General features: G+C 50.8%; 1 protein-coding gene across 13 annotated transcripts in view; it reads right to left on the bottom strand.

Moving 5' to 3' along the window:
- The window catches only part of LOC135209101 (ankyrin repeat domain-containing protein 11-like), a 61628-nt gene that overhangs the window by 14494 nt on the left and 34169 nt on the right, over window positions 1–12965 (bottom strand). For 9 of the 13 annotated variants that reach the window (XM_064241703.1, XM_064241700.1, XM_064241701.1 and 6 more), the window contains 5 exons: window positions 8695–8837; window positions 8122–8299; window positions 7465–7618; window positions 7117–7361; window positions 6406–6995 (listed from right to left, as the gene is read on the bottom strand). In XM_064241703.1, coding sequence (XP_064097773.1) covers window positions 6406–6995; window positions 7117–7361; window positions 7465–7618; window positions 8122–8299; window positions 8695–8837 — 1310 coding nt within the window. The remainder of the gene's footprint in view (window positions 1–6405; window positions 6996–7116; window positions 7362–7464; window positions 7619–8121; window positions 8300–8694; window positions 8838–12965) is intronic. The other 4 variants (XM_064241702.1, XM_064241705.1, XM_064241704.1 and 1 more) reach the window with 2 other exon arrangements.

The raw sequence follows: 12965 nt of genomic DNA, 5'->3' as shown, positions 1-12965 counted from the left end.
TCTTAGCTACGAAGTTCGGGACGAAATCGAGCGTCACCGATCCCCAGCCTCTGGTATGTTTAACATCATAAGAAAGGCCATGTAGTTCCCCTACTCTCTTCGCCGATGCCAGGGCCAGCACGAAGAGGGTCTTGAGGGTCAGATCCCTGTCTGACGACTCTCGGAGTGGCTCGAAGGGTCTTCGAGTCAAACTCCTAAGTACGAGAGTCACATCCCACGCAGGGGGCCTGAGTTCCCTGGGTGGGCAAGACCTTTCGAAGCTCCTCATTAGCAAGGATATCTCGAACGAATTCGAGATGTCCAGTCCCCTCAGTTTTTTCGGACGCGAGCCAGGCGGCTCTATATCCCTTAACTTGTGGGTACTGAGAGGAGCTTCTCTCGGCGAAGAAACACGAGGAAATCCGCTACCTGCTGAAGAGTGGCTCTGAGAGGAGACAGACCCTGTCTACGACACAACCACAGAAGACGGCCCACTTCCCCTGGTACACAGCTGCAGAGGACTGTCTGACGTGTCCAGCCATCTCTGTTGCTGCGCTACGAGAAAAGCCTCTCGTTCGCAAGAGATGGTGGATAACAGCCAGCCGTGAAGTTGAAGGGACTGGACTGCGTGGTGGTACCGTTCTACGTGTGGCTGGGCTAGGAGGTTGTGCCAGGTGGTAGTTCTCTCGGTGCGTCCGCAAGAAGAGCCAGCAGTCCGGATACCAAACGGCTTGAGGTCGTTTGGGAGCCACCAGGATCATTCTGAGATTGGGAGTGACCAGCGCTCGACTGATCACTTTCCGAATCAGACAGAAGGGAGGAAAGGCGTAAGCGAAGAGGTTGTCCCAGGGGTGTTGGAGAGCGTCCTCTGCAGCTGCCCATGGGTCCGGCACAGCTGAAAAGAAAACCTGAAGTTTTCTGTTGTGCCGGGTGGCGAACAGGTCTACGACCGGTCGCCCCCACAGGTTGAAGAGCCTTTCCGCCACATCTTGGTGTAGAGACCATTCGGTCCTTATATCACCTGATCCCGACGGCTGAGCTTGTCTGCTACTACATTCCTCTTGCCTGGAATGTAGCGTGCTGACAGCTCTATCGAGTGAGCCGTGGCCCACTCGTGCACCTGCACTGTCAACTGATGGAGCGGAAGAGACACTAGCCCCCCCTGCTTTGTTGACCATATGCCACTACTGTGGTGTTGTCGCACATCAACACCATGAGTGTCCCACCAAAGCGGTCCCGAAACTCTTGGAGAGCGTTGAACGCCGCCTTGAGTTCCAGGACATTGATGTGAAGGTGCTTTTCGTGATGTCCACACACCTGCTTCAGCAACTCCTCCAGGTTGTGCGCCCCATCCCTCGGTCGATGCGTCTGAGAACAGAAGCATCTCAGGGGGGGGAGTGCGTATAGGCACTCCTCTTAAGAGGTTCTTGTCGTCGAGCCACCAGGCTAGGTCCTGCCTCACCTTGTCCGTGATAGCCACGGGAAATAAAGTAAGGAGGACCTCCCTGGCCTGGGACCAACTCTCCCTTAGCCTCCACTGGAGAGACCGTAGGTGAAGACGCCCGTGAGGGACTAACTTCTCGAGTGACGACAGATGGCCGATCACGACTTGCCATTGCTGTGCTGCCTGTTCCTGCCGCGACAGGAACCGGCCGGCTGCCTCCCTGAATTTGCTGATACGCAAGTCTGCGGGAAAGACTTGCCCTGCTACCGTATCTATGCAGCATACCCAGGTACTTCAATCTTCTGCTTGGGTTTCGAGATCGGACTTCTCGTAGTTTATCACGATCCCCAGATCGCGACAAAACTTGAGGAGTCGATCTCTGTCCTGTAGCAACTGCGAGCGGGAGGCTCGCCAGGACCAGCCAATCGTCGAGATACCTCAGAAGACGTATCCCGTTCGAATGGGCCCAAGCCGACCCAGAGTGAACACTCGCGTGAACACCTGTGGGGCGGTTGAGAGACCGAAACAAGTGTCCCTGAATTGGTACACCGTCCCGTCGAAGATGAAGCGGAGGTACTTTCTGGAGGACTGATGGATGGGTATTTGAAAATACGCGTCCTTCAGGTCCACTGAAAGCATGAAATTCGTTCCCACCCCCTGATCGAGTCGAGCACTGAGCGTGCCGACTCCATCGTGAACCGCGTCGTGCGAACGAAGCGGTTTCAGGGGAGAGAGGTCTATCACCGGGCGCCAGCCCCCGATGCCTTCTCCACTAGGAAGAGGCGGCTGTAAAAGCCCGGTGACTGGTCCTCCACGATTTCTACAGCTCGTTTCGCCAGCATGGTCTTGATCTCCTGTCGAAGAGCGTTGTCCTTTGCTGATCCCCGGACATAGGTCTGTAGATGGACCGGTTTGGAGATGATGGGGGGGGCCGAGACTCGAAGGGTATAGATATCCGTCCGAAGGACGTCTACTATCCAGTTCTCGGCGCCGTAGCGCTGCCAAGTCGCCCAATGGCTCGCCAGGCACACCCCCCCACTTCCGGCAGCAGGTGAGGGGGGAACGCCGTCCCTAGCGTTTCCCTCCTCGTTTCGACTTCTTTCCAGCACCTCCTCGGGGAAAGGAGGGCTGGGAGGAGGGCTGGTTGGCGGCCTCCTCTCGCAGAAGTTGAAACAACTGGAGTCTTCACACGGGGCTTTGGGACGTGCAACCGTCTTCGCCGCCGTGGAAGCGCTAGCCAAGCTCTTTGGTTTGCGCAGTTACTCGAGATTGCCCAGAAACCTTCGAGACTGCCTGGTGGACTAAGCGGTCACTCTCGTCAGTGCGCCGCCGTTCCACCGCAGCGTCCACCATCTCTCCAGGAAAGAGAGCTGGGGAAACTCCTAAGAGGTCCATTTCGTAGCCCGAGTGCCGCCTCACGCCCCAGCCCCCTTTGGGTCACTCGGGTAAGGACTTTGCGTCCCTACGTCGAAGAACCAAGTTGGCCCACAGTTAGCAGTCTGATGGGCGAGGTAAGAGATTGCTCTCCTCCAGAACTGGCACAGTCTCCTAAAAGAAGCGTCGTCTTCGAGAGCAGAACTCCCCGGAGCCGGCCGCTACTTTGGATATTGTGAGGGACCACAAATCCAACCAGGAAACTGCCTGGAATGCTGCCATAGCGTAGATTCCAGGGCAAGTGCCTCTGCTGCGAGAACCATAGGTTCTCCGACAGGAGCTGCCTGCAGGGACACACCTGGAGTCAGCCTCGCTAACTCCGGGTTAACCTGTTTCGGCAGTATCGGGTCTTCCGATGGCACGTAGAATCGCCTCTGCCGCTGTAGAGGAGGAGGAAGCAGCTTAGAGGACCGTCCGGATTTTAGCGAGTCCTCCCGTCCTGAGACGCGATTCTCCACCTGATCCAGGACTGAGTCCGCAAGCTCTGATCGTGGCAACCCCATCGTCATTTTGGGCCTCTCTCTTGGACCCCAAAACTGACGGCGAGCCGGGACCGTGGGACTGGGCTTCTGCTGGTGGTAGCGGCGATCCTTCCGCGAGGTCATTATGCAGACGCATCAGCTTAATGACCTCTGCGAAGTTCCTCTGTATCTCGGGCGTCACAGCGTCTTGTGGAGTAGGACCGTCCAGTCCCTCCAGCAAGAGCATATCCCTCGATACTCCTCCTTCAGAAGGAGGAACAGCGACAGACCCCTGACGGTCGCCTCCAACTACTTGCGCGTAACGTCCTGGTCGGGTCCTAAGACCGTGCCTGAGCCGTACGGCGTCATAGCCGGGCACCGAGCGGCGCACCTCTCGTGATCGCTCCTTGGTACCTCGCTCCTCCCGGTATAGCCCGAGGAGGTTTGAAGGTACGGGAGAGGCAGACCTGACGCTCCCCCCTCGCTCGCTGGCAGGACCAGCGTGCGTGGAGGGCTGCTGCTGATCGTCAACCCGCGGTGACGGTCGAGCAGTAGGCCTAGCGTCGCCGCTCGCCTGGGGCGATTGGCTCGGCTGAGAACGTCGAGACCGATCTCTAGCGTCAGGCGAGCTGCCGCTGGTCACCGTCTCCGCCCGGTCCCATCGGGATGCTTGGGCGGACGGGTTGAGACCTGCTAGGCTCCCTTTCGCATCGAGACCGGCCAGCGTCCTCTCGGCGCGTCAAACCGCTGGTACCAGCCGTGGCTGGTACCGGCGGCCGTGGGGACTCCTTCCTCGCCTCAACCCGTGGCCGGTCAGCGACCGTCACGTCAGCCCGAGCAGCCAGTTGGTCGCTGCGAGAGCGTCCACTGGCCTGGCGAGAGTCGTGTGCACAACTCTCGCCAGTCTTCTGCTCCGCGCCGCTGTCTTGACGGCGAGCGAGCTCGGACGTCAAAACTTTGGCTGGACGGTCCTCTTTGGAAGAGCGTCCACTCGGGTGCTTCTCGCGAACGAGAAGCGGCCGAGACGGAACCTGGTTTAGCGGCAGAAACCGCTAGCACCAGGTGAGGACGCACCAGACCGAGGCTGATGCACCTCTTGGTCCCCGTCGACTTCTTCTTTGCAGAAGAAGCGACGGGGACGGGGCCCTGTACCCGAAGGAACAGAGGACCAGCAGAAGAGCTCCCCAACTCGCCTGAGCGAGCCGGGCCCTTAGAAGATCCCGAAGGAGTCTTCTTAGGGGGGGAGGAGGCAGCCTTCTTCTTCTTCGGCTGTTTAGCCTTAGAAGTCGAAGGGGAAGGAGAGGCAGCAGACGACGAAGAAGACGATGAAGACGACGACGACACTCTTCTTCCTCTTCCTCTTTTTCTTCGCCAGGCTCCGCAGGACAGACGTCAGGTCTTCCATCCAGGAGGGAGCCGGGCAGTTGCCGAAGCAACAGGGCCCGACTGCACCTGTCCGGAAAGACCTGAGGGACTGTTACAAGCAACACACCGAGCAGCACAACAGGAACAGGTCCGGGAACAGCAGGAACGGCAGGAACATCTGAAATGGAATGTGCAGGCCTATCTGAAAAGGAAAGAGTAGCTGGAACGGCAACAGGTACGGCAGGCACGGCAGGTACCACGGGAGAGCCAGGCGTCCTGTCGACAGTCACCGTCATCCGTGGCACTGGCGGCAGTCCAGGGGGTAACTCTTAGGGCAGCGGAAGTCCGGGGTCGGCAAAGGAAAAATCCAGGTGGTGGTGGCATCGTCCTCTTTGGAACGGCGGCAATGGGTTTTTGTACTGCCACCGTGGGTGTCACCGACATTATATGGGGCGTATATACCAGATGTGGTGGCATCTCATACGCTGGTGTCGTTAATGTGGTAGTAGTGGTGGTCACCGCACCATGAGTGACCACCGCCGACCCCGCCAACCGCTGAAGCAACCCCTGGATGCTGGGCACTCCCTGCAGTCCCAGCGACTCCCACACCTGTCCCAAGTCGTCCTTCGCTGATGGACACCTGCGGAAGCAACAGTCGGGTTAATTGGAGGGGCTTCCCCGAGCCTGGGGGCGAAACACCCCCCCCAGAGCCGGACGGAAGATCCCGAGTACAGCTGTACGTCCGGGGTAGCGGGCGCCCTCCCTCCACACTCGACGGATCGAGAGAGGAAAAGGACTCCGCTACCCCCCCGCAGGGAAGGCGCGAAACGTGGGGGTCTGGCCGGGAGGCAGGAAAGAGGACGAAGTGTCCGTCACCAAAGGAGTCACTGGACTTTCCGATGACTTCTTGGCCGGCCTAAGTCTCTTCCTGCCCTCGTACAGCACCCACTGCGCCTCGGACCAATTCATACAAACCACACATGGTTCGTTGCGGGAGCACTCTCGCCCCGACAACGAGTACAAACCTCGTGGGGGTCCACCCTCAACGAATGACCTGAACCCTCCACATTTACGCCCCTCCAGCCCGGGACACACTCTACGGGCGACTGGAGGGCGCGGTGATATTTCCATTTCTTCCAATTCACTCATTGCAAGAATAATAGAATTGAGAAAAGTACTTACAATCACTCCTGATATACAGAAAGAGAAAACAAATACTCAAAGTTGAAGCAAACGACAAAGCGGGCAGAGCGATGGCGAACACGTCCTTCCCACACGGCCGAAAGCAAAAGTGATTTGTTTATTCCTCCCAGTCGCGCGGCGCGCGACGATCGGACAAGCAGTTAACTACCGTTCTCCCCCTTGTTCGAAGCTTACGACCGTTCCAGAACCGCCGCTAGCTACTTCCTTCCTATTGTTAAAGGACCGAGGGGGTTTGTATTACGTATCGAAACAACTGGGCATTAAATTTCTAGGCTTGGTTGAACTTTGAACTTTACAACTGACATGCCACATTTTCTTTGCATTAATGAAATGCCAAAAAAACTGCAAAAGAAGCTTTTAAAATATTGAGGACATTCACAGAGAAGCAACAGTAAGAGCAATGCGAATATGGCCCACAAAATATGACCACCACAACCCCAATGCCTTGGAAGTGAAGCTTTGTTAGAAAAAGAAAAGGTTCTTACAATCTAAAGCCACAAAAAAAGATATTCCACATACATCAGGATTCACCTTCACAGTTGGCACAGCCTCCTTCCCTTCTGCAGGTACTTCTTTTTCCTCCCCGGAGCTCGAGTTCACAACGTACGGCAACTGGCGGTTAGCGACGCTTTTCCCATTTCTTGCGCTGGCTTCTTGTTCGTTCCCTCCACCCAAGACAATCTTCAGAGGTGGTACCTTAGGGCCTGCACCGGTGCTCGATTCACTTTTTATCTCGTCATCTTCACTGCTGTCCCCTCCTTTGGTGCTACCTGGCTTTGGACTGTTGGCAGCAGAGCCCATCGGACTCTTTCTTTCTGTGGTGGTAATGACTCCCGTGTTACCCGCCGAACCAGAGCCCGAAGACGTCGACGATGATGAAGTGGACCCTCCCACTCCTCCCGATCCTGTTCCAGACCCTGTGGTTGCTCCCCCTCCTCCTGCTCCTCCTCCTCCACCTCCACCACTAACCCCACCCCCTCCACTAGCAGTACTTCCACCACCAGTCACACCAGTTCCACTCCCTCCTGTGGAGGAGGAAGGCTTAGCCACAGTTGAATTATTGTTGTTATTCCCCCGGCCAGCTGTTTTAACAGTCTTCTCTACAGTCCCTGTATAAATGATTGACTTGTTAACGTTGTTTAGAAACTAGAGGTTTAAATCTAAATTAAAATACCTCAATAATGCATATTAAATCAGACAAATAGAACAATAAATAATTTCCAAATTTACCTGCTGGTCTACCCGCACCTCTGCCAGCACCCTTAGGAGCCTCTTTATTCTCTAATCTTCTCTTTTTTCTAGCCTCTTCATCTTCTTCCCCCTCGGGCTCCCTCGTCCGTTTTTCAGATTTTTCCTCCGCCGGCGCGCCATCTGGTCGAGCAGTATTTGCATTCTTGTCTTCCTCTTCTTCCTCGACCCTATTTTCATCTTTGCATTTGAACTCATAAACATCTTCACTATTTTCCATTATATTTCTGTAAACAAAAATATTTCATTAAGGACAAAAGGTTAACACTTGAAACTGAATTTACGGTGAAAAGCATTTCTTTAGAAAGAGAAAAGGAAGTTCTCCCTTACTTTGAATCCTGCAATCTTGGTTTATCAGGTGTGCGCGAGACGTTATTCGGAAGACGCAAGGTGACTCTTGGAGACCCAGGTCCCCCTCCAGGCTTTTCCTCTGAAGATTTATTGGCAGGAGGAGTCCGCCTAGACATAGTTGAGCAACTGCCACCTACAATTAAATTGATATGTAAAATAATCATAGCAAATACCGGCTTTCTTATAAAAGATACAGTAGAGTATCTAAACCCCCTTCACAATTGTACTACAAATAAGCCAAATTAGGCTGTCAACTTATTTTTTTTTTTTTTTAAATAACCATACATTTTCTCTTAAAAACCTAATTGTACTTGGAGAGAGAGAGAAAAAAATAAAAACTTCTTGATTTAAAGTGGCCACATATCAAACTACAACCACCTAGAGGCATAGCAATGTTTTTCTGTTACTCCCACTTTAAATGTACTTTTCACAGTATAATGGTGCATGTTGGTCAGTGGCTGTAGTAGTTCAGCACAGCATATCAATGGAAAACTAGCATAGCAACAAATAAAGTGATAGAAAGCAAATATATTCAAAATATTAAGCTAAAGTTGATCAAAATCTTTGAATAAATGACATCATTTAATATTTATAAAGGAAAGCACCGACTGAGACACAATCAGAATACTAACTAACCTTCCTGTAGCTGTGGGGTTTCGTCTCCAGAGGAAGAGCCCAAATCCTGGAGGTTCCCACTGGCTGCAGCTTCAATTAGGGTGATGATACCAGGAGAGCGACACACGTCACGTGGCGTCTTTCCTCGACGATTCACCACATCAACACCGGCACCACATCTTAACAACAATCGGACCAGCTGCAAATCCAAAGACACTTCAGGTGATATATATTCATATTAAAACAAACACAGTAGCACCTCAACTAAAGAGGCATTTTAGGGGGCTCTCAGACAAGCAACAAAGACCCTCCATTATAGCCTACACTTCAACATTTCCCAGATCTCTTATAGCTAACAGTAATTCTTATAAGATGCTAATCATATTCAAAATAAGCAGTTGGAGCTGGTAAGCTGCCAATGAAATTTTTTTCCCTCTTAGGACTGCAGTGACACTGTCACAAAACCTGGAAATCTTTGGTGACGATCACCTTACGGCACATACTCTCCTCTGGACAAAAAAAATTCCACATTTAACAATCAGGCGCCTACGGCTTGGAAACAGTTATCAAAACAAAGCACGTGAGTCATCTTACCTTGAAATGATTATTGATACAAGCATCATGAAGCGGAGTATCGTTGTCTAGTCCCTTTGCATTAACGTCTGCCCCAGCTTCTATCAACAATTTAGATACTCCATAAAAGCCTCTATTACACGCCTCATGCAATGCACTCCAACCTGTAACAAAGATAAAACTTGCTTAAAACCACAAGGATGTTAAGTGTACATACCCATGTCAATGGCATTTAGATAACCAAGCAAAAATTCTACATCCATAAAAAGTATAGCATATTATCTATCACCATGCAAAAATTAAAACAAAACTAGGTGCACAATAAATAAAAACAAAAAAAGGACACCGCAGAATATACAATTTAGGCCAAAGGCCAAACGAAAGCAAAGTTGAAGTAGTATGTAAAAGGTTACAAAGGTGTAATAGGAAGAGGTAGGAAAGATGGCAGAAAAAACAGAATAGAGGTACAGGTACAGTAAAATGAATGAAAGGTGTTGCAACTAGGGGCCAAAGGGATGCTGCAAAGACCTTTCAGTAATGCCTACAGTGTACTTCTGGTACTACCCCCTTCTTAGAGGCCAAAGGAAACCCACAAACATACAAAAATTCAACAAAGAATGCATGTAGCCATCATATTTTGAGGAAAATGTTATTGTTAGTATACAATAAGGTTTTGTACATACTTACCTGGCAGATATATACTTAGCTATACGTCTCTGACGTCACGACAGAATTCAAAACTCGCGGCACACGCGACAGGTAGGTCAGGTGATCTACCTTACCCGCCGCTGGGTGGCGGCTGTAAGAACCAATCTCCCTTTCCAGCCAGAATTTTTCCTTCCACGGTCTCCTGAGGGGAGGCTGGGTCGGGCCATCAATCGTATATATCTGCCAGGTAAGTATGTACAAAACCTTATTGTATACTAACAATAACATTTTTGTACATGAACTTTCCTGTTCAGATACTATAACTTAGCTGATTGACACCCTTGGTGGAGGGAAAGAGACAGCAATATAAATATGGAAAAAAGGGGAAAACAACACTAGTTGTAGGATGTAAATACAACCTTGGTTCTTACCTGTTTAGGCAGAAGACTTCGTAGTTACTGTCTATGAGTCTGCGTTGCCTTAAGAGCTTCAGCGAGGGCGTGACCTACAGCTGACAGACTCTTTGGGTCTATCAAAGGGATTTGGTTATCCGCTTACTTGATAGAATCCGAGCAGGATCTGTCAACGGGGATTCGCCCACTTATATGACAGAACCTAAACCTAACCACTATCATTGCAAGGAGCTCAAACATAAAACGATCACCTAACCAATCTAATCATTGTTAGACTACGAAATGAAAAACATGCCTACCCGCATGTTCTTTCAAACAACCAAAAACTTACAACCTAACAAGGGGAAAAAATATATACACGTACTACTAAGGATATGTCTCAGCTCCCTGCCCCAGCACCGAATCCGCCGATACGTACGGGCCTAACCCGAAGCACTTTTCATACGTAACTTTGACGTCTCTCAGATAGTGGTTGCAAAGACTGAGTTGCAACGCCAGAATGTTGCCTTCATAATATTACTCAGGGATATGTTTTTGTTAAAAGTCAATGACGTGGCAATAGCTCTTACCTCATGAGCTTTGACCTTAAGGACTTTGAATTGACTTTCATCACATATCGCATGCGCTTCTTTCACCAGGCTTCTGATAAAGAAAGAAAGCGCATTCTTCGAAAGAGTCCTCCTTGGATCTCTTACAGAGCACCAAAGGTTGACATCATTGCCCTTAAGTTTTTTCTTTCTCTGTAGATAGAATTTCAAACTGCATTAGTAGGCTTCCTCGCCTACTAATGCAGACAATCCTTGTACTTCAAAGCTCCTAGGCCAAGGATTTGAGGGGTTCTCGTTCTTGGCTAAGAACGAAGGAAGGAACGAACAGATAGCTGCATCTCCTCTGAATCCCAAATTTCCTTCTAGTGCATGGAGTTCACTAACCCTCTTTGCGGAAGCCAATGCCATGAGAAAAATTGTCTTCTTCGTGAGGTCTCTAAACGATGCAGACTGAGGCGGTTCGAACTTATTGGACCTCAGGTAACGTAGCACTACATCCAGATTCCAACTCGGAACCCCTGGAGAAACCTTCTTGGATGTTTCAAACGATCTTAATAGATCATGAAGGTCCTTATCTCTGAAATGTTTAAGTTTCTGTGCCTAAACACTGCAGATAGCATGCTACGATAGCCTTTAATGGTTGATACCGCCAATCCACTTTCTTCCCTAAGGAAAAGTAAGAAGTCTGCTAATTTGTTTGGGTCACAGGAGGTGGTACTGGAAGAGGAAAAGTGATGTTCCTACACCATCGCCGAAAGACGTCCCACTTCGATTGGTAGACTCTAAGGGTAGAAAGGCCTTCTTGCTGCTGCGATAGCCGTTGCAACTCTTGCAGAAAAGCCTCTCGTTCTGACCAAACTTTTGACAGTCTGAAGCCAGTCAGATCTAGAGCGGGGAGGTTTTTGTGATACCTCTCGAAGTGGGGTTGTCTGAGCAGATCGATCCTCTGTGGTAATGTTCTCGGAAGATCTACTAACCATTCCAGTTACCGTCTGTGAACCATACTTGTGCGGGCCAGAACGGGGCTAACCAGCGTCATCCTTGCTGCCTCCGATTCTGCAAATTTCTTTAGTCTCTCTCCCAGTATCTTGAATGGAGGAAAAGCATACATGTCTAGACCCTTCCAATCTAGGAGAAACGCGTCTATCGACACTGCCCTCGGGTCCGATATCGGAGAGCAGTAGTTGGCTATCCTCGCATTCTTGGCTGTGGCGAAGAGGTCTATATGAGGCTTGCCCCAAAGCTTCCACAGGTCCTGGCAAACATCTTCGTGAAGAGTCCACTCTGCAGGCAGGACTTGATCTTTCCTTGCTTAGGAGGTCTGCTCTGACGTTCTTTTCTCCCTGTACGAACCTGGTAAGGAGACAAATCTTCCTTTGCTCTGCCCAAAGCAGAAGTTCTTTTGCTGTCTCGTACAGGGAGAAAGAGTGAGTCCCCCCTGCTTCCTGATGTAAGCCAGGGCCGTGGTGTTGTCCGAGTTGATCTGTACTGTTGAAGCTAGGACGTGGGGCTCGAAAGCTTTCAAAGCTAGCCAAACCGCCATCAGCTCCTTCTTGTTGATGTGCCAGGTCACCTGTTCCTTGTTCCAGGTGCCTGACACTTCTCTTGAGCCGAGCGTCGCTCCCCAACCTGTTTCCGAGGCGTCGGAATACAACACTTGGTTGGGGTTCGGAATGTGAAGGGACATCCCTTCTGCAAACCTGAGAGGGTTGGCCCACCAAGAGAGGTCCTTCTTGATTTCCCTTGAGATCTCGAAGGAGAACTCTAGGTTTTGCGAACGACACCTCCAGTGTCGGTGTAGAAAGAACTGGAGAGGTCTGAGGTGCAACACCTTCCTAGAGAAAGGAATTGCTCCAACGAGGAGAGTGTCCCCAACAAATACTCATCCACTCCCTCGCTGTGCATACTTCTTTCTCTAGGAAGGCTTTGACTTTCTCTGACCCTCGGGCTATCCGTTCTGGAGACGGAAAAGCCCGAAAATCCAGAGAAGCCATCCGAATCCCCAGATAGATACGATCTTGACTGGGGATCAACTGAGACTTTTGAAAGTTCACCAAAAGTCCCAGAGAACTTGCCATGAAAAGGGTCTTTTGTAGGTCCTCCAAACATCTTTTCAGCGACTTGGCTCTGATCAGCCAGTCGTCCAAGTAAAGGGACACTCTGACTCCCTCCAAATGTAGCCATCTTGCTACATTTTTCATTAGGCCTGTAAAGACCTGAGGGGCTGTTGAAAGGCCGAAGCACAAAGCCCTGAACTGGAATATCCTTCCTCCCATCATGAACCTGAGGTATTTCCTTGAAGAAGGATGGATAGGCACATGGAAGTAAGCGTCCTGAAGATCTAAGGACACCATCCAGTCCCCTGGCCGAAGGGCCGCCAACACTGAGGATGTCGTCTCCATGGCGAACTTCCTCTTTTCTACAAAGAAATTCAGGGCGCTTACATCCAGAACCGGTCTCCATCCTCCTGAGGCTTTTGGAACTAGAAAAAGGCGGTTGTAAAAAGCCCGCTGGAGCAAGGGTCGCTCACTAAAGTTCTATAGCCTCTTTCTCGAACATTTGTTCCACTGCTTGTGTTAAAGCAAGGCTCATGATGGGATCCCTGTACCTGGCCATCAACTCCCTCGGAGTCGTTGTCAACGGTGGTCTTTCCGTAAAAGGAATCAGATATCCTTTCCTTATA

Source organism: Macrobrachium nipponense, chromosome 37 (assembly GCF_015104395.2).
Source record: "Macrobrachium nipponense isolate FS-2020 chromosome 37, ASM1510439v2, whole genome shotgun sequence".
Classification (NCBI taxonomy): domain Eukaryota; kingdom Metazoa; phylum Arthropoda; class Malacostraca; order Decapoda; family Palaemonidae; genus Macrobrachium; species Macrobrachium nipponense.
The sequence above is the reverse complement of the archived record's forward strand: the minus strand, read 5'-3'. Positions and strand labels throughout refer to the sequence as shown.